We start from the raw sequence: 22289 nt of genomic DNA, 5'->3' as shown, positions 1-22289 counted from the left end.
TATATTGGCTACGCATGGCCTGTCTGAAGGGAACTTGAAACATTGTTCCAACTATCAACTTGGTCCGGCCTGAACCTAGCACTAGAAAACTTGCAACATTGTATAAAATATTCTGGCCCCTCAGAGTTTCCCGCACCAGTGAGCTCCGGACACAGCTGTAGGCTATTTGTGCAAGGGATAAGAAGTATTCAGGTAGGCTTATTTTATGACGTTTCCAGCGGATCAGAGCATGACATTCTCCCCCCCCCCTCACACCAAGTAGAGAGTGGAGTGGTTATCGAAAGAGAGCTGGAAAGATTTTTTAAATAGGCTACGTTGAGGAACTATTGTCATTCTCATTGGATGTAAAAACAGACTTTGTTTACTTGCTGTTTGAGGTGAAGAAAAAAATCATTTGAGAAGCTCCACAGTGATGGCGAGTTAAGACAATCAGAAATACTATGAGATCCCCAAATGGGCACATTTAGAGGCAAACATTTGTGCACAGGCCAGGAAGCCTAGGCCTACCTCTATGCATAATCAGGTGTACATCCTTACTCACTCTTACAAATAAAATGCAATGAATAAATTGACAACTCATAAATTAAATTAAATAAATCAAAACTTGTTCCTCACAAGTGTAGCCTAGGCCAAGGCCACACTGACTCATTGTACCTAATAAACTGGGTGGTGAGTGTATGTGCCATTTAGCAGACGCTTTTAACCAAAGCAACTTACAGTCATGCCTGCATGCATCTTTTGTATGGGTGACCTCAGCGAGAATCGAACCTACAGTCCTTGGCATTGCATACTAAGCCAGACAGGACCAGGCTGTGATAAACAGTGAACATACCTATTTATCGCCTCTGTTTTTAGATGGAGACTGAGGAGGACCTCTACTCCTGTCTCGCTTTGTTATGACCGACTGGTGTTCTGCACCGACTGCTGATTTGCCTCTGCAGAGCTGGAATTCTCTCTGCCCAGTTGGAATACCGAGCGGAATTGTGGCTGTGGCGAAGCCCAATGGTGTGTCCCAAATCGCACCTTATTCCCTAAATAGTCCTCTACTTTTGACCAGAGCCCTATGGGGGGATTAGGGTGCCCTATATTGGGCTCCTGAGTGGCATCTCAGTGCTTGAGGCGTCACTACAGACCCCCTGGTTCGATTCCAGGCTGTATCACAACCGGCCGTGATTGGGAGTCCCATAGGGCGGCGCATAATTGGCCGAGCGTCATCCGGGTTTGGCCGGTGTAGGCAGTCATTTTAAATAAGAATTTGTTCTTAACTGACTTGCCTAGTTAAAAAAAGGTAAAATATAAATATATATATACAATGAGGGAAAAAGTATTTGATCCCCTGCTGATTTTGTACGTTTGCCCACTGACAAAGAAATGATCAGTCTATAATTGTAATGGTAGGTTTATTTGAACAGTGAGAGACAGAATAACAACAAAAAAATCCAGAAAAACGCATGTCAAATATGTAATAAATTGATTTGCATTTTAATGAGGGAAATAAGTATTTGACCCCCTCTCAATCAGAAAGATTTCTGGCTCCCAGGTTTCTTTTATACAGGTAACGAGCTGAGATTAGGAGCACACTCTTAAAGGGAGTGCTCCTAATCTCAGCTTGTTACCTGTATAAAAGACACCTGTCCACAGAAGCAATCAATCAATCAGATTCCAAACTCTCCACCATGGCCAAGACCAAAGAGCTCTTAAAGGATGTCAGGGACAAGATTGTAGACCTACACAAGGCTGGAATGGGCTACAAGACCATCGACAAGCAGCTTGGTGAGAAGGTGACGACAGTTGGTGCGATTATTTGCAAATGGAAGAAACACAAAATAACTGTCAATCTCCCTCGGCCTGGGGCTCCATGCAAGATCTCACCTCGTGGAGTTGCAAAGATCATGAGAACGGTGAGGAATCAGCCCAGAACTACACGGGAGGATCTTGTCAATGATCTCAAGGCAGCTGGGACCATAGTCACAAAGAAAACAATTGGTAACACACTACGCCGTGAAGGACTGAAATCCTGCAGCGCCCGCAAGGTCCCCCTGCTCAAGAAAGCACATATACATGCCCGTCTGAAGTTTGCCAATGAACATCTGAATGATTCAGAGGAGAACTGGGTGAAAGTGTTGTGGTCAGATGAGACCAAAATCGAGCTCTTTGGCATCAACTCAACTCATCGTGTTTGGAGGAGGAGGAATGCTGCCTATGACCTCAAGAACACCATCCCCACTGTCAAACATGGAGGTAGAAACATTATGCTTTGGGGGTGTTTTTCTGCTAAGGGGACAGGACAACTTCACCGCATCAAAGGGACGATGGACTGGGCCATGTACCGTCAAATCTTGGGTGAGAACCTCCTTCCCTCAGCCAGGGCATTGAAAATGGGTCGTGGATGGGTATTCCAGCATGACAATGACCCAAAACACACGGCCAAGGCAACAAAGGAGTGGCTCAAGAAGAAGCAAATTAAGGTCCAGGAGTGGCCTAGCCAGTCTGTGGAGGGAGCTGAAGGTTCGAGTTGCCAAACGTCAGCCTCGAAACCTTAATGACTTGGAGAAGATCTGCAAAGAGGAGTGGAACAAAATCCCTCCTGAGATGTGTGCAAACCTGATGGCCAACTACAAGAAACGTCTGACCTCTGTGATTGCCAACAAGGGTTTTGCCACCAAGTACTAAGTCATGTTTTGCAGAGGGGTCAAATACTTATTTCCCTAATTAATATACAAATCAATTTATAACATTTTTGACATGCGTTTTTCTGGATTTTTGTTTTTGTTATTCTGTCCCTCACTGTTCAAATAAACCTACCATTAAAATGATAGACTGATCATTTCTTTGTCAGTGGGCAAACGTACAAAATCAGCAGGGGATCAAATACTTTTTTCCCTCACTGTGTGTATATATATATATATATATATATATATATATATATATATATATATATACACACACTGCTCAAAAAAATAAAGGGAACACTTAAACAACACAATGTAACTCCAAGTCAATCACACTTCTGTGAAATCAAACTGTCCACTTAGGAAGCAACACTGATTGACAATAAATATCACATGCTGTTGTGCAAATGGAATAGACAACAGGTGGAAATTATAGGCAATTAGCAAGACACCCCCAATAAAGGACTGGTTTTGCAGGTGGTGACCACAGACCACTTCTCAGTTCCTATGCTTCCTGGCTGATGTTTTGGTCACTTTTGAATGCTGGCGGTGCTTTCACTCTAGTGGTAGCATGAGACGGAGTCTACAACCCACACAAGTGGCTCAGGTAGTGCAGCTCATCCAGGATGGCACATCAATGCGAACTGTGGCAAGAAGGTTTGCTGTGTCTGTCAGCGTAGTGTCCAGAGCATGGAGGCGCTACCAGGAGACAGGCCAGTACATCAGGAGACGTGGAGGAGGCCGTAGGAGGGCAACAACCCAGCACAGGACCGCTACCTCCGCCTTTGTGCAAGGATGAGAAGGAGGAGCACTGCCAGAGCCCTGCAAAATGACCTCCAGCAGGCCACAAATGTGCATGTGTCTGCTCAAACGGTCAGAAACAAACTCCATGAGGGTGGTATGAGGGCCCGACGTCCACAGGTGGGGGTTGTGCTTACAGCCCAACACCGTGCAGGACGTTTGGCATTTGCCAGAGAACACCAAGATTGGTGTCGCCACTGGCGCCCTGTGCTCTTCACAGATGAAAGCAGGTTCACACTGAGCACATGTGACAGACGTGACAGAGTCTGTAGACGCCGTGGAGAACGTTCTGCTGCCTGCAACATCCTCCAGCATGACCGGTTTGGCGGTGGGTCAGTCATGGTGTGGGGTGGCATTTATTTGGGGGGCCGCACAGCCCTCCATGTGCTCGCCAGAGGTAGCCTGACTGCCATTAGGTACCGAGATGAGATCCTCAGACCCCTTGTGAGACCATATGCTGGTGTGGTTGGCCCTGGGTTCCTCCTAATGCAAGACAATGCACACTGCTCAAAAAAATAAAGGGAACACTAAAATAACACATCCTAGATCTGAATGAATGAAATAATCTTATTAAATATTTTTTTCTTTACATAGTTGAATGTGCTGACAACAAAATCACACAAAAAGTATCAATGGAAATCAAATGTATCAACCCATGGAGGTCTGGATTTGGAGTCACCCTCAAAATTAAAGTGGAAAACCACACTACAGGCTGATCCATCTTTGATGTAATGTCCTTAAAACAAGTCAAAATGAGGCTCAGTAGTGTGTGTGGCCTCCACGTGCCTGTATGACCTCCCTACAACGCCTGGGCATGCTCCTGATGAGGTGGCGGATGGTCTCCTGAGGGATCTCCTCCCAGACCTAGATTAAAGCATCCGCCAACTCCTGGACAGTCTGTGGTGCAACATGGCGTTGGTGGATGGAGCGAGACATGATGTCCCAGATGTACTCAATTGGATTCAGGTCTGGGGAAAGGGCGGGCCAGTCCATAGCATCAATGCCTTCCTCTTGCAGGAACTGCTGACACACTCCAGCTACATGAAGTCTAGCATTGTCTTGCATTAGGAGGAACCCAGGGCCAGCCGCACCAGCATATAGTCGCACAAGGGGTCTGAGGATCTCATCTCTGTAACTAATGGCAGTCAGGCTACCTCTGGTGAGCACATGGAGGGCTGTGCTGCCCCCCAAAGAAATTCCACCCCACACCATGACTGACCCACCGCCAAACCGGTCATGCTGGAGGATGTTGCAGGCAGCAGAACATTCTCCACGGTGTCTCCAGACTCTGTCACGTCTGACACATGCTCAGTGTGAACCTGCTTTCATCTGTGAAGAGCACAGGGCGCCAGTGGCGAATTTGCCAATCTTGGTGTTCTCTGGCAAATGCCAAACGTCCTGCACGGTGTTGGGCTGTAAGCACAACCCCCACCTGTGGACGTCGGGCCCTCATACCACCCTCATGGAGTCTGTTTCTGACCGTTTGAGCAGACACATGCACATTTGTGGCCTGCTGGAGGTCATTTTGCAGGGCTTTGGCAGTGCTCCTCCTTGCACAAAGGCGGAGGTAGCAGTCCTGCTGCTGGGTTGTTGCCCTCCTACGGCCACCTCCACGTCTCCTGATGTACTGGCCTGTCTCCTGGTAGCACCTCCATGCTCTGGACACTACGCTGACAGACACAGCAAACCTTCTTGCCACAGTTCGCATTGATGTGCCATCCTGGATGAGCTGCACTACCTGAGCCACTTGTGTGGGTTGTAGACTCCGTCTCATGCTACCACTAGAGTGAAAGCACCGCCAGCATTCAAAAGTGACCAAAACATCAGCCAGGAAGCATAGGAACTGAGAAGTGGTCTGTGGTCACCACCTGCAAAACCAGTCCTTTATTGGGGGTGTCTTGCTAATTGCCTATAATTTCCACCTGTTGTCTATTCCATTTGCACAACAGCATGTGAAATGTATTGTCAATCAGTGTTGCTTCCTAAGTGGACAGTTTGATTTCACAGAAGTGTGATTGACTTGGAGTTACAGAAGGCAGTGCAGCTTTGATTTCCAGAACGGGTGATTTCCAATTAGCAGGCCGGGGGTCTGATTGCTCATTTATTTTTGTATTTATTTATTTGCACCAAAGAAAATAAGTGATAGACAACAATACAGATGAAAACAAACCCTGAAATAAAAACATGGTGTGCAGGTGTTGTTGGCTTATTTGAAAATATTTGAAAATCACACCACAAAATAAATAATATACAATACAGAAGTAAAAAAAAAAAAGGTTTGTTAAAACAGATAACAAAACCTACTAATTATAAATGTATAAATGAATTGATCAGTAATCATGAAAAAAATGTGTGTGTGCATGTGAGTGTGTGAGAGTTAGGCTATATAGAGGAGATTACTGAGTAGTTTGGTTCATCAGGCTGACCCCCAGTCTTCACTTGAAGTTATTGAGGGATGATGATGTTTTGGCAATGTGAAGATAAGAATTCCAGAGTATGGTACCTCTATATCTGATAGAGAATTGACTATGTGAGATGTGACAGTGGGGATGATGAAGGTTATTGCAGTGTCTTGTGTTATATAGATGGATTTCAGAATTAACCTGGAAGAATCCATTGAAGACTTTAGGTAAACTGTCTGGGAGGTATGAGTATTTGTAGATAAAAGTGCATAATTGGCGTACATTAATGTCGTAAATAGACAAGATATTGAGTTTCTTAAACAAAGGCGCAGATGGAGCCAGGTAATTAGATGAGGTGGCTAGTCTTGCAAATCTATTTTGTATGATTAGTAATTTGTGTAGTTAGGAGCAATGTTCCCTCTAAGCTGCGCGCGTGTGTGGGCGCAGAAGAAATATGAGCCTGCGCAGAGAAGCACGAGATTGAACTTCACTCAACATTCTACAGTTTTCCCATTTAGTTAACACTATCAACATTTCGCTCTACTGTGGGAATTGTGATCGAATCAACACATTATCAAACCCTGTGGCACGCCACAGGATATCTTGGCCCTGGTAGATGCACAGCCGTTTGCATAAACATATTGTTCTCTATCATAAACGTAACTCTATAGCCAATTATATGTATAATCATGAAAACCGTAATAATGCAATTTAGAAAGTAATATTTCATGATCAACCGTGTGAAACGCTTTAAATGTAAAAGAATGCCGAGAGCGTATTGATTGTTGTTCAAGGCTGTAAAGATTTTATCCACAAGTTGCAAAAGAGCCATATCTGTGGAGTCGTTTTTAACAAAAAACATATTGGTGCTCATATAGAATACAGTGTTGATTTAAATGATTCAACATTCTCTTATACACATATTTTTCTAGGATTTTAGAAAAACATGGTAGTACAGATATTGGGCGATAATTTGTAAAAGATCTGGGATCCCCAGATTTATAGAGGGTGATAACTTTGGCAATTTTCTCATCTTTAGGAACAATACCATTGCATTGATTTGGCGAAGATATACATTAGAGGCTCAGTAATCAAGGAAGACACTGATTTCACCAAAGAGGCACCAATCTCATCATGACCTGCTGCTGATACCTTTAAGTTACCAATTACCTCCATCACCTCCATTACATCAGGAGGATCAAACTGAAGCAGAGAAGGGAAATGTCACTTAATGTATTCCAAGGGATTTCCATCAGTTTTCTCAGTTTTCTTTGACAGAGAGGAACCCACATTCACAAAAAAGTTATTAAATGCACATTAAATAACATCAGGATCACTATAGGTCTTATTTCCAACAATAAATTGAGATGGGATAGTTGTAGATGCCTTTTTCTTATTCAACCGTATACTTTTTGTAACTTGCAGAATTCAGGGGAGAGGGATGTGTGAGAAACTTTTTATACAACTAGTTTTTTTAACTGACAATTTTTTGAGACCGGTTGTAAACCGAGGTTTCCAGAAACAATCTGCTGCTCTCTTATTTTATTTAACTAACGGAAAGCAGTGGTGAAATACAGAATTGGAAGATGTGAGAAAAGTATTGTAAGCAGACTCCACATTGGCCTGATTATAAACATTTTCCCATTAAATATCATCAATCAACATCTTAAAGCGTTGTGTTACTTTAGTTAAATATTCTACCCTTAATGCTACTAATCATTCCCATCGGTTCATTTCCAGCTGCCAAAACGAAGTGGAAAATTGGAAGTGGTCAGAAATGTCAGTATAAAGTATACCTGTTTTAGCCACATTTTTCAAAGAATTTGGAAAAATATTATCAATAAGGATGGCAGATGAACTGGTCACTCTTGTAGGCTTATAGATGAGCGATTAAAATAGCTGGAGTATAAAGTATTCAAAAAGTCAGATGTCAGTAAGTGGTTCTCACTTTTAAATAAGTTTATGTTGTAATCACCCAATAGAAAACAAATGTTATCTTAATTATTAATCAAATCCAAGGTTGATGCAAGGATATCAATACAACTCCCAATGTCAGAATCGAGTGGCTGATAGATGCATCCCATTACCACCAAAAAATGAAGAGATTCAACATGTTATCAGATGCAAGTGCGAGGTCCTCTCTTACAAAGAATTGATAACGTTTATGAACAAAAATGGACACTCCTCCTCCCACTCTTGAGGTTCTACAGTGGTGAACAGCATTATAAGTAGTACTTGTGACTTACATTACTTGTGACTGTCGTTGTGGACTTAGATTAGTTTCAGGTCTATTTGTGTAACAGTCTTGCTAATTTGTGGGCGTGTTGTATAGTAGGGGGTGTTTTCTTCGCCTCTGCCAGGCAATCAGCAATCAGTGCAGGGAGGTCTATCACCTTGGCTAGGCAATTAGTGCTAGTACTTCAGTCTCCCCTGTTTTGTCAACAAAACCATGACTGTCGCCGAAACAAAGACGTTCTGCCAAGTTGTTCTGTTGAGTTGTTTGAGGAAGGAAAGAGAAAAAGGCTTTACACCACTCTCACACATACAGTTGAAGTCGGAAGTTTATGTACACCATAGCCAAATACATTTAAACTCAGTTTTTCACAATTCCTGACATGTAATCCTAGTACAAATTCCCTGTCAGTTAGGATCACCACTTTATTTTAAGAATGTGAAATGTCAGAATAATAGTAGAGAGAATGATTTATTCCAGCTTTAATTTCTTTCCTCACATTCCCAGTGGGTCAGAAGTTTACATACACTCAATTAGTATTTGGTAGCATTGCCTTTAAATGGTTTAACTTGGGTCAAACATTTCGGGTAGCCTTCCACAAGCTTCCCACAATAAGCTGGGTGAATTTTGGTCCATTCCTCCTGACAGAGCTGGTGTACTCACAAGGCAGACAATACACTTGACATCATCTTAGAGGCTGTTCACCTACTAATCTCACTGGAACCCCCCTCCATGTCTCTGATTACTACTTTGTTTCCTTTTCTCTCCATCTTTCCTACAACCCTACCCACTCAGCCTCTCCCCAGATGTTCATGCGCCACCGCAATCTTCGCTCTCTTGCTCCTACTACTCTCCTCTTCTATCTTATCCTCTCTCCCTTCTGCTAAATCCTTCTCCCTCCTGTGTCCCAACTTTGCCTCTTCGACCTTACTCCCTTTCCGCATCATTTGACTCTCACTGTCCCCTTTCTTCCCGGCTGGCTCGAACCTCCCTTCACACTCTGTGGCTAAATGACTCACTGCGTACTAACAGAAGAGGGCTGCGGGTAGCTGAGCAAAAATGGAGGAAAAGTAAACTTCCGTTGGACCTATCATACTTCCACTCCCTCCTCTCTACGGCTGTGACGATTATGGAATTTTGGTTAACGATTAATTGTCATGCAAATGGCCATGGTTAGTCATATTTTTTATTTTATTTTTAAAGCTTGTAATGTATCATCATTAATATTTGAAAATTAGCTACAACATACTGTACCTAATGAGTAAAACACAGCTTTGGTGATACCCCTGTCTCAAAAACAAATGGTTCTGACCGATTGGAACTTTTGGAAATGACGCTTCTAATCCTGACCATGCAGTTCTGCTCATAAAATTATTACTAACTTGACCCTCTTAATATGAAAATGTAACTGCTATTGTGTAAACTATATCTACTTGAAAATAAAGCAGGCTCTGTCGTAGCCGGCCGCGACCGGGAGACCCATGGGGCGGCGCACAATTGGCCCAGCGTCGTCCAGGGTAGGGGAGGGAATGGCCGGCAGGGATGTAGCTCAGTTGGTAGAGCATGGCGTTTGCAACGCCAGGGTTGTGGGTTTGATTCCCACGGGGGGCCAGTATGAAAAATACAAAAAAGAATGTATGCACTCACTAACTGTAAGTCGCTCTGGATAAGAGCGTCTGCTAAATGACTAAAATGTAAATGTAAATGAATCCCCCCCACTTCCTAAAATTAATGTATTAGACAATGTTTTTTTGTTCAGTTATTGTCCATAATTGTCAGTTACACGATTAGATGATTATTGTGCCAGCCCTACTCCTCTCTACTTTCTCTTCCTCTGTATCAGCTGCTAAGGCCACTTTCTATCACTCTACATTTCAAGCTTCTGCCTCCAACCCTGGGAAACACTTCTCCAACCTCCTTAATCCTCTTTGCAAACAACTTTGTCAACCACTTTGAAAAAAAAGGCTGACGACATCCACTCCTCATTCATGATCCCAATGATCCCACTCACACAGAACTACCTTAGGCCTTGACCTCTTTCTCCCCTCTCTCTCCAGCTGAAATCATGCAACTAGTGATATCCGGCCGCCCAACAACCTGCCCACTTGACCCGATCCCCTCCTACCTTCTCCAGACCATCTCTGGAGATACTCACCCATTCACCACTTCCCTCATCAACTCATCCCTGACCACTGGCTGCGTCCCCTCTGACTTCAAAATGGCCAGTCGCTCCCCTTAAGAAACCAACACTCGACCCCTGACTTCAAACTACAGAGCGGTATCCCTTCTTTATTTTGTTTCCAAAACACTTGAGCGTAATGTCTCTGACCAACTCTCTTGTTATCTCTCTCAGAACGATCTTCTTGACCCTAACCAGTCAGGCTTATAGGCGGCTCACTCAACTGAGATCACTCTTCTCTGTGTCACAGAGGCTCTCTGCAATGCCAAAGCTGACTCTCTCGCCTCTGTTCAAATCTCCTAGAGCTATCTGCTGCCTTTGACACCGTGAACCATCAGATCCTCCTCTCCACCCTCTCAGGGTTGGGCGTCTCAGGCTCTGCACACTCCTGGATCGCATCCTACCTGGCAGGTTGCTCCTACCAGGTGGCGTGGAGAGGATCTGTTTCTGCACCATGTGCTCTCACTACTGGTTTCCCGCAGGGCTCAGCTCTAGGCCCTCTCCTCTGTTCTCTATACACCAAGTCACTCGGCTTACTCATATCCTCACATGGTATCTCCTATCATATGCTGATGACACTCAAATACTCTTCTCCTTCCCCCCCTTCTGACACCCAGGTGGCGACACACATCTATGCGTGCCTTACAGAGATCTCTGCTTGGATGTTGGCCCGCCACCTCAAATTCAACCTCAACAAAACGGAGCTACTCTTCCTCCCGGGAAAGGCCTGTTTGCTCCAAGACCTATCACGGTTGACAACTCCACAGTGTCCCCCTCCAAGAGTGCAAAGAACCTTGGCGTGACCCTGGACAACACCCTGTCGTTCTATGCAAACGTCAAAGCAGTGACTCGCTCCTGCAGGTTCATGCTCTACAACATCCGTAGAGTACGACCCTACCTCACACAGGAAGTGCAGCAGGTCCTAATCCAGGCACATCTTCCGTCTAGACTACTGCAACTCTCTGTTGGCTGGGCTCCCCGCTTGCGCCATCAAACCCCTGCAACTTATCCAGAATACCGCGGCCCGCCTGCAGTTTAACCTTCCTAAGTTCTGCCATGTCCCCCTGCTCCTCTGCACACTCCACTGACTTCCAGTCGAAGCTTGCATCATTTTCAACACCCCGGTGCTTGCCTATGGAGCAGCAAGGGGAAATGCCCCTCCTTACCTTCAGGCTATGCTCAAACCCTACATCCCAACCCGAGCACTCTGTTCCGCCAGCTCTGGTCTCTTGGCCCTCCAACTCAGCCCAGTCAAAGCTCTTCTCTGTCCTGGTACCCCAATGGTGGAACAAGCTTCCCCCTAAAGTCAGGACAGCAGAGTCCCTGCCCATCTTCTGAAAATGTCTAAAAACCCTATCTCTTTAAAACTCAAAAAAAAGAAAAAAGGCATTTGTCTTTTCTTACTAGCACTGACTTTGCTGATAAATAATTTGTTGAGGGAAAATGTACTTGATACGATTGTGAAGTGTTGTTGTCTCACTTAGCTATCTTAAGATGAACGCAGTAATTGTAAGTCCCTCTGGATAATAGCGTCTGCTAAATGACTAAAATGTAATGTAAAATGTAGTGTGCACTATATCTCTCTGACTGAGGAAATGTGTGAGTGCATGTGTATCTGTGTGTGTTTACGTGTATATGTGTGTATCAGCGTCACAGTAACATCATTGTGGTCATTCAGAAACCAAGTTGAACTCTTGTCAAACCTATGCTCAATTCCTCCCTCATTTTCTTCCCCCTCTCTCACGCGCTCTCTCTCCCCCCCTCTCTACTGCCTCTGTCTCTCTCTCTCTGGCTGACAGGGGTTTCATTTCCTGGCCAAACATTCATTTAGGGGATTTTCAGTTTGATTTTCCGTAAACACAGGTAACCCAGGGTGCCAGCAGAGAGAGGACTGTGTGTGTGTGTGTGTGTGTGTGTGTGTGTGTAAGTTAGTGTCTGCGTGTGTGTGTGTGTGTGAATGAATGGCGGTTAACAAACCAATTGCACATTAGATGACGCCTTGGGAGAATGTTGATATTTGTTGCTTACTGCATACATTTTTACTAAACAGTGTATGATTAGTACACAGTATACACTTTTATTAAGCAGTAGGCAAGAACAATTTCGAACATGGCCTGTGTGTGTCTGTGTTTGGTTCCTTGGTGTCCTTACCTTGGCTGATGACGGCCTTACGGTTCCGTCCGTCCAGGTCAGCTCTTTCGATGACGTGATGCTTGGCGTCCACCCAGTACATGCGGTGCCCGGCGTAGTCGATGGTCAGCCCGTTGGGCCAGAACAAGTGTGTGTCGGCGATGATGCGCCGGTTGGAGCCGTCCATGTTGGCATACTCGATACGAGGAGTGTTACCCCAGTCCGTCCAGTAGATCTTGCTGTGGGGGGTGGAAAAAGTCAGGGAAACTTAGGGTTAGGTTGTCGTTGTCCAACAAAAAGATAGGTCACATACAGTTGAAGTCGGAAGTTTACACACACTTAGGTTGGAGTCATTAAAACTCGTTTTTCAACCACTCCACAAATTTCTTGTTAACAAACTACAGTTTTGGCAAGTCGATTAGGACATCTACTTTGTACATGACACAAGTCATTTTTCCAACAATTGTTTACAGAGAAATTATTTCACTTATAATTCACTGTATCACAATTCCAGTGGGTCAGAAGTTTACATACACTAAGTTGACTGTGCCTTTAAACAGCTTGGAAAATTCCAGAAAATGATGTAATGGCTTTAGAAGCTCCTGATAGACTAATTTACATCATTTGAGTCAATTGGAGGTGTACCTGCATAAACACCATTGGACCACGCAGCCGTCATACCGCTCAGGAAGGAGACGCGTTCTGTCTCCTAGAGATGAACGTGCTTTGGTGCGAAAAGTGCAAATCAATCCCAGAACAACAGCAAAGGACCTTGTGAAGATGCTGGAGGAAACAGGTACAAAAGTATCTATCTCCACAGTAAAATGAGTCCTATATCGACATAACCTGAAAGGCCGCTCAGCAAGGAAGAAGCCACTGCTCCAAAGCCGCCATAAAAAAGACAGACTACGGTTTGCAACTGCACATGGGGACAAAGATCATACTTTTTGGAGAAATGTCCTCTGGTCTGATGAAACAAAAATAACAGTTTGGCCATAATGACCATCGTTATGTTTGGAGGAAAAAGGGGGTAGCTTGCAAGCCGAAGAACACCATCCCAACCGTGAAGCACGGGGTGGCAGCATCACACTGTGGGGGTGCTTTGCTGCAGGAGGGACTGGTGCACTTCACAAAATAGATGGCATCATTAGGAAGGAAAATTATGTGGATATATTGAAGCAACATCTCAAGATATCAGTCAGGAAGTTAAAGCTTGATCGCAAATGGGTCTTCCAAATGGAAAATGACCCCAAGCATTCTTCCAAAGTTGTGACAAAATGGCTTAAGGACATCAAAGTCAAGGTATTGGAGTGGCCATCACAAAGCCCTGACCTCAATCCTATAGAAAATGTGTGGGCAGAACTGAAAAAGCATGTGCGAGCAAGGAGGCCTACAAACCTGACTCAGTTACACCAGCTCTGTCAGGAGGAATGGGCCAAAATTCACCCAACTTATTGTGGGAAGCTTGTGGAAGGCTACCCGAAACGTTTGACCCAAGTTAAACAATTTAAAGGCAATGCTACCAAATACTAATTGACTGTGTGTAAACTTCTGACCCACTGGGAATGTGATGAAAGAAATAAAAGCTGAAATAAATCATTCTCTCTACTATTATTCTGACATTTCACGTTCTTAAAATAAAGTGGTGATCCTAACTGACCTAAGACAGGGAATTCTTACTAGGATTAAATGTCAGGAATTGTGAAAAACTGAGTTTAAATGTATTTGGCTAAGGTGTATGTAAACTTCCGACTTCAACTGTATCATAGGACAAGCACCATTCAGACCTGGGATCGAATAGTACTTGTTTTCTTTAAATAATAATTTGCTGCGCAAGATCAAGTTTTCCTGGTGCAATGGAACCAATGCAGTAGTCCCATAAGTGCAAACTGTAGGAGAAAAATCACGTATTTACCTGATTTGTTTAATATGAATAGTTAACTATTAATATTCTTAACAATAGTAGAGACATTTCTTAACTATCAATGCTGTGATTTTCATAAGGATGGTTCCCTCTAGCTCCCTGCAGCTGGTCTGGGCATGTAGTCAAGGACATGAGATAGAGATAAACTTGAGGAACAGATAGACCTGTATTGTTTAATTTCTCGTTGCTTCTGAGTAACCTGGTCACACGGCTTAAGACAAAGAGTGTCACGTTCGTTGAAGGACGGGTCAGACGAAGGCGCAGCGTGATATGCGTACATGTTTATTTAACTGATCAACACATGACAAAACAACAAACAAACAAACGAACGAAACGTGAAGTCCTAAGGCTACAACCCATACAAGCCTCTAACCGAAACAAGATCCCACAACTAAACAGTGCCAATAGGCTGCCTAAGTATGATCCCCAATCAGGGACAACGAGCGACAGCTGCCTCTGATTGGGAACCACACCGGCCAACATAGATCTACACATACTAGAATAACAACATAGAAAATACTACATAGAACTGACTCAACATATAAGAGTCCCCTGAGTCAGGGCGTGACAGTACCCCCCCCCCCCCAAAGGTGCGGACTCCGACCGCACCAACCTGACATGACAGGGAAGGGTCCGGGTGGGCATTTCGCCTCGGAGGCGGATTCGGCTCCGGGCGTGACGACCACATACTCTCCGCCTCCCTGTTGCGCCCCTGGTCTGCTCTGGACCTCGGCGCGCTGCTTCCCCTCTCCTTCCTCCCACGATACTCCAAGCCCTGTCTGGATCCTGGTGTGGGAGACCCCGAAACTGGAGAGGGGCTGACGTCTGGGTCTGGACCGGAACCGCTGACCGGAGCTGGACTGGGCACCGGTGGAGGGGACTGCTCTAGCTCCTGAGTGGAGCCGCTGACCGGAGCTGGATCAGGCACCGGTGGAGCGGACTACTCTGGCTCCGGAGTGGAGCCACTGACCGGAGCTGGACTGGACCCCGGTGGAGCGGACTGCTCTGGCTCCGGAGTGGAGCAGCTGACCGGAGCTGGATCAGGCATCAGTGGAGCGGACTGCTCTGGCTCCGGAGTGGAGCAGGCACTGGTGGAACGGGCACGGGCCGTGCCGGACTGGGAACACGCACCACTGGCTTGGTGCGAGGAGCAGGAACGGGCCGGGCCGGACTGGCGACACGCACCACTGGCTTGGTGCGAGGAGTAGGAACAGGCCGGGCCGGACTGGGAACACGCACCACTGGCTTGGTGCGGGGAGCAGGTACGGGTCGTACCGGGCTGGCGACACGCACCACTGGCTTGGTGTGGGGAGCAGGTACGGGGCGTACCGGGCTGGCGACACGCACCACTGGCTTGGTGCGGGGAGTAGGTACGGGTCGTACCGGGCTGGCGACACGCACCACTGGCTTGGTGCGAGGAGCAGGAACAGGCCGGGCTGGTAACACGCACCACTGGTCTGGTGCGAGGAGCAGGAACGGGCCGGGCCGGGCCGGACTGGAGACACGCATCACAGCTCTGGAGCGAGGAGCAGGAACAGGCCGGGCCGGACTGGGAACACGCACCACTGGCTTGGTGCGAGGAGCAGGAACGGGCCGGGCTGGCGACACGCACCACTAGCTTGGTGCGAGGATCAGGAACAGGCCGGGCCGGACTGGGAACACGCACCACTGGCTTGGTGCGGGGAGCAGGTATGGGTCGTACCGGGCTGGCGACACGCACCACTGCCTTGGTGCGGGGAGCAGGTACGGGGCGTACCGGGCTGGCGACATGCACCACTGGCTTGGTGCGGGGCGTACCGGGCTGGTGACACGCACCACTTGCTTGGTGCGAGGAGCAGGAACAGGCTGGACTGGTAACACGCACCACTGGTCTGGTGCGAGGAGCAGGAACGGGCCGGGCCGGACTGGAGACACGCACCACAGGTCTGGTGCGAGGAGCAGGAACGGGCCGGGCCGGGCTGGCGACACGCACCACTGGCTTGGTGCGAGGAGCAAGAACAGGACGGGCCGGACTGGGAACACGCACCACTGCCTTGGAAGGGGGGCAGGTACGGGTCGTACCGGGGTGGCGACACGCACCACTGGCTTGGTGCGGGGAGCAGGTACGGGTCGTACCGGGCTGGCGACAAACACCACTGGCTTGGTGTGAGGAGCAGGTACGGGTCGTACAGGGCTGGCGATTATCTTGGGGCTGTCTCTCAGGCTTCTTCCTCGGCCAGCGCCTTCTACGTTGCCGTTGCTCCTCTCTATACCGGGCCTCCACTGTCTCCTCCCAAGGACGGCGATCCATCCCAGCCTGAATCTCCTCCCATGTCCAGGATCCCTTACCGTCCAGGATCTCCTCCCATATCCAGGCTGTCTGCTCCTGGGCACGCTGCTTGGTCCGTGTTTGGTGGGATCTTCTGTCACGTTCGTTGAAGGACGGGTCAGACAAAGGCGCAGCGTGATATGCGTACATGTTTATTTAACTGATCAACACACGACAAAACAACAAACAAACGAACGAACGAAACGTGAAGTCCTAAGGCTACAACCCATACAAGCCTCTAACCGGAACAAGATCCCACAACTAAACAGTGCCAATAGGCTGCCTAAGTATGATCCCCAATCAGAGACAACGAGCGACAGCTGCCTCTGATTGGGAACCACACCGGCCAACATAGATCTACACATACTAGAATGACAACATAGAAAATACTACATAGAACATACACACCCTGACTCAACATATAAGAGTCCCCTGAGTCAGGGCGTGACAAAGAGCCTCAGAGTGACCACGTTTTTTCAGTTCATCCTGTCTTTTACTAGGGCACAGCTGTGTGGAGATATGAGTAGTAACGGAACTAACGTTATCACTTGTTTGTGCGCTATGACCCGATACACATAGCCACAAGAAGAAAACAAGGTAGCTCCTGATCTGCCGGGGAGGGGTGAAATCAGCCATGACTAAGCATTTTTAGGTCCACTATATAAGATGTCAGCATTTCCTGTTCGTTGGGCTCTCACTCTATCCAGTTATTTAAATAAAGATTTAGTTTAAGTATAACTCTGACTTGTGTGATAAGTTTGTCTCTCCTCATTTGATACGATTTAAAATATCCACCACATTTGGCGACGAGGATGGGATCTGTTACTTCACCTGTTGGTCGCCCCTGAAGATCTGGGTAAACTGTGCACAGGGGATCCCCAAATTGGGATCTCAGGGGAAACGCGCACCTAAATGAGCAGCTGGATCCACCTAAGATCTGCGAGGAAGCGGGCATGGGTGGATACCAGATCCCGAACATAGTATTGAGAGAGGGGAGCAAGATGATCCACCAATATCCTGATTATTGAAAAGGAGGTGAGCGAACCACACAAAGTCTAGTTTTTAAGAAAAGCCTCTGTACGTGGGCTCTGAGTGTGTATTCCTGTGAGAGGGGGCACCTTGGAGGCGTAAGCAGGGCAGAGTCAGAGGAGAGTCATCTGAGAGCACTGTCAGACTCAAAGATACTCTGCCACTGATCTGTTGCGGGCGACTTAGAGCCGTCCTGACACTGAAGTGATCACAGTGGTGATTGGTGCGGTCTGTAGGGACAAGGGGCCAGAGTGTCTGTAGATATGCCAGCACTTGGTGAAGTCCCATTGGATGAAGGACCTCTGTCTGAAGGGTGTGCCTCAGAAGTGGTGAAGTCCGATTATTTTAAATGTGCTAGCCAGGTATGCCCTGGAGGAGCCAGTGTCGGTATAGAAGCCAGCACTTGGTGAAGTCTGTACCACAGTAATCACAGTAGGTGATATCTCCGTGTGGAGATAACACCCCGTTCTGGGCAATATTTTAATGGAGATATGAATTTCCCTGTTCATATGGATAAAACATAAAATCAGAAACAGCACTAACCGGCTTTCTTTGTTTGTCTACCCCTGTGTGTGTGTGTCTGTGTTAACTGTGAGTGTGTGAGTGGAACAGGAACCATGGGAGCACACGGGAGCAAGGGACATGGTATTCCAGATCCCCCCACAGGGGCCCTGAAGGTTATGTGCAGATAAGTGGGGAAGGGGCATTCTGAACCAGGTGAAATTACAGATAGGGAAGGTGGTTTTCCGTTGACAGGGACACTGAGTGTAACAATGTTAGACAAAGTCAGGGAGAGACTGACAGAGTATGAAGGGACTAAAAAATATAAAAAAAGATCAAATAGGCTGTGTTAAATTTAGAAAATGGGAAAGAGAGGCAGAAAGGCGTACACAAAGACAGGACCCATTTGGGGGACAGCCCCGTCAGAATATGGTAGTGCAGACTGCGGAGGAAGGAAGAACAGATAAAGACGAGATAATGAGAAAGAACAGAAAAGAAGATGAGAGAGATTTCCCCCCTCCCTACTTTTTTCCTCCCAATCTTTACCCAGTGCTGTCTGGGCCTGGGGCTGCGGCTGTCGACCTCCCTCCCCCCGCCTGATCCAAACGACCCAGTGGACGCTCTCATTCTACACCCCACTGCGCCTCCTCCCCCAACTCCACAGTTCACTCCTGTGCCTCCCCTAGTAGCAGCAGCGGTGGACAAACTGCTCTCTGGACTGGCCATGCTGGCGGTGGGAATGACGTCAACTCCCAGACCACAGAGGAAGGGTACGGCTGGGGGAGCCAGACAAGCGGACAGGAAGAGTCGCAACCCGTTCCTCGAGGGCGCTCCCCCAACCAGCCCAGACGACAAGACAAGACTCAGAAACTACAAGCTGCTCAGTTGACATTCTACCAGGGGGCCGCACTAGCAGCTGCTGGAGGGGGTGCGAGTGGTGGAAGAATCTGCTACAACTGTCGAAAACCTGGCTATTTCGCCGTAAGCTGCACTCAAACTGCCCAGCAGCCAAGGGGAAGAGGCAGAGGTGGATCAAGAGGAAGAGGAGCCCCAAGGGGGCTCAACAGCCATGGCAGCCGCCAACCAACCAATGGCCAGGCCCACAAGGGGGCCCTCAAGGCAGAGGCCAGCCTGGGGCCTGGCAGATGGGGCCGCCTGCACAGACGGCCCTGTACAATCCAGGAGAGGAGGAGAAGGGAGAAGTAGTTGAGTTAGAATTGTCAGAGCAACCAGAACATTTGTTTTTAAAGAACCATACCCTTCCTCGAATCAAGCTAACAGTGGAGGCTTTCATCAATGTTGAGTCAATAATATTTATTGTTGATACAGGAGCTACGATGTCTGTGATTAACTGTAAAGGCTATGACAAAACCTCCCATGTCTAGTGAAACAGTCAAAACTAGGGCCTTCAGGCCTCCCATTCAGAGAGCATGTAACTATGCCTCTGCCTGTCTCCTTTTATGAGGAGAAGTGTCAGCATCAATTTCTCTACTCTGACCACTGTCCTGTCAATCTGATGGGCAGGGACCTCCTGTGTAAACTAGGCATCAACATAACATGTGGCCCAACCGGTTTAACTGTTATTTGTGAGGAGGAGGAGGAAGAGGGGGAGCAATTGATGTTAATGTCTGAGTTTTGTGACTGGTATTATGCATTGGGGTCACGAGGGCAGTTATGTCTGAAGCAGGCTTACATTGCACCTCCCATTTCTCACCATTGACAAGAGACCTGAGATGAGAACAAATGGCTGTTAGAAAGTGTAGCGCCAGAATCTATCCAGTGTGAAGGGTTGTATTGTAGCAGTGATTATTATTTTTTTTTTTTTTTTTTTTCTTCAACGAGGCGGCCGCGAAGGATATCCTACAGACACCCGACAAGGCCCAAATCCCCGTCATTCGCGTGAGGAAGAGACGGAGATATCGTGGACGTAGGTCGGGGTGCCTTGTAAGGATCCGACGGCGAGCGAGTAAACTGCCTCTTCCATCAATCCTATTAGCCAATCTTCAATCATTGGATAACAAATTGGATAACCTAAGATTACGGTTATCCTACCAACGGGACATTAGAAACTGTAATATCTTATGTTTCACAGAGTCGTGGCTGAACGACGACATGGATAACATACAGCTAGCGGGCTATACGCTACATCGGCAGGATAGAACGGCTGACTCCGGTAAGACAAGGGGTGGCGGTCTGTGTATATTTGTAAAAAACAGCTGGTGCACAAAATCAAATACTAAGGAAGTCTCGAGGTTTTGCTCGCCTGAGGTAGAGTATCTTATGATAAGCTGTAGACCACACTATTTACCAAGAGAGTTTTCATCTATATTTTTCATAGCTGTCTATTTACCACCACAAACCAATGCTGGCATTAAGATTGCATTGAATGAGCTGTATAAGGCCATAAATCAACAGGAAAACGCTCATCCAGATGCAGCGCTCCTAGTGGCCGGGGACTTTAATGCAGGGAAACTTAAATCCGTTTTGCTAGCACAGACTGGAACATGTTCCGGGATTCTTCAGATAGCATTGAGGAGTACACCACATCAGTCACTGGCTTCATCAATAAGTGCATCGATGATGTCGTCCCCACAGTGACCGTATGTACATACCCCAACCAGAAGCCATGGATTACAGGAAACATCCGCACTGAGCTAAAGGGTAGAGCTGCCGCTTTCAAGGAGCGGGACTCTAACCCGGACGCTTATAAGAAATCCTGCTATGCCCTCCGACGAACCATCAAACAGGCAAAGAGTCAATACAGGACTAAGATTGAATCGTACTACACTGGCTCTGATGCTCGTCGGATGTGGCAGGGCTTGAAAACTATTACAGACTACAAAGGAAGCACAGCCGCGAGCTGCCCAGTGACACAAGACTTCCAGACGAGCTAAACCACTTCTATGCTCGCTTCGAGGCAAGCAACACTGAAGCATGCATGAGAGCACCAGCTGTTCCGGATGACTATGTGATCACGCTCTCCGTAGCCGATGTGATTAAGACTTTTAAGCAGGTCAACATTCACAAGGCCGCTGGGCCAGACGGATTACCAGGACGTGTACTCCGAGCATGTGCTGACCAACTGGCAAGTGTCTTCACTGACATTTTCAACATGTCCCTGACTGAGTCTGTAATACCAACATGTTTCAAGCAGACCACCATAGTCCCCGTGCCCAAGGACTCTAAGATAACCTGCCTAAATGACTACCGACCCATAGCACTGACGTCTGCAGCCATGAAGTGCTTCGAAAGGCTGGTCATGGCTCACATCAACAGCATTATCCCAGAAACCCTAGACCCACTCCAATTTGCATACCGCCCCAACAGATCCACAGATGATGCAATCTCTATTGCACTCCACACTGCCCTTTCCCACCTGGAGAAGAGGAACACCTACGTGAGAATGTTATTCATTGACTACAGCTCAGCATTCAACACCATAGTGCCCTCAAAGCTCATCACTAAGCTAAGGATCCTGGGACTAAACACCTCCCTCTGCAACTGGATCCTGGACTTCCTGACAGGCCGCCCCCAAGTGGTAAGGGTAGGTAAGAACACATCTGCCACACTGATCCTCAACACAGGGGGCCCCTCAGGGGTGCGTGCTCAGTCCCCTCCTGTACTCCCTGTTCACCCATGACTGCATGGCCAGGCACGACTCCAACACCATCATTAAGTTTGCTGACGACACAACAGTGGTAGGCCTGATCATCGACAACGATGAGACAGCCTATAGGGAGGAGGTCAGAGACCTGGCCGTGTGGTGCCAGGACAACAACCTCTCCCTCAACGTGACCAAGACAAAGGAGATGATTGTGGACTACAGGAAAAAAAAGAGGACTGAGCACGCCCCCATTCTCATCGACGGGGCTGTAGTGGAACAGGTTGAGAGCTTCAAGTTCCTTGGTGTCCACATCACCAACGAACTATCATGATCCAAACACACCAAGACAGTCGTGAAGAGGGCACGACAAAGCCTATTCCCCCTCAGGAGACTGAAAAGATTTGGCATGGGTCCTCAGATCCTCAAAAAATTCTACAGCTGCATCAGAGAGCATCCTGACTGGTTGCATCACCACCTGGTATGGCAACTGCTTGGCCTCTGACCAC

At 47.2% G+C, this 22289-nt stretch overlaps 1 protein-coding gene across 4 annotated transcripts in view; it reads right to left on the bottom strand.

The window, feature by feature from the left end:
- The window catches only part of LOC121582249 (low-density lipoprotein receptor-related protein 4-like), a 218584-nt gene that overhangs the window by 35851 nt on the left and 160444 nt on the right, over positions 1–22289 (bottom strand). For all 4 annotated transcript variants that reach the window (XM_045224115.1, XM_045224116.1, XM_045224117.1 and 1 more), the window contains exon 14: positions 12439–12656. In XM_045224115.1, coding sequence (XP_045080050.1) covers positions 12439–12656 — 218 coding nt within the window. The remainder of the gene's footprint in view (positions 1–12438; positions 12657–22289) is intronic.

The sequence above is a fragment of the Coregonus clupeaformis genome, chromosome 13, assembly GCF_020615455.1.
Source record: "Coregonus clupeaformis isolate EN_2021a chromosome 13, ASM2061545v1, whole genome shotgun sequence".
NCBI lineage: Eukaryota > Metazoa > Chordata > Actinopteri > Salmoniformes > Salmonidae > Coregonus > Coregonus clupeaformis.
Note: the sequence above shows the minus strand (reverse complement) of the source record. Positions and strands in the feature narration are given on the sequence as shown.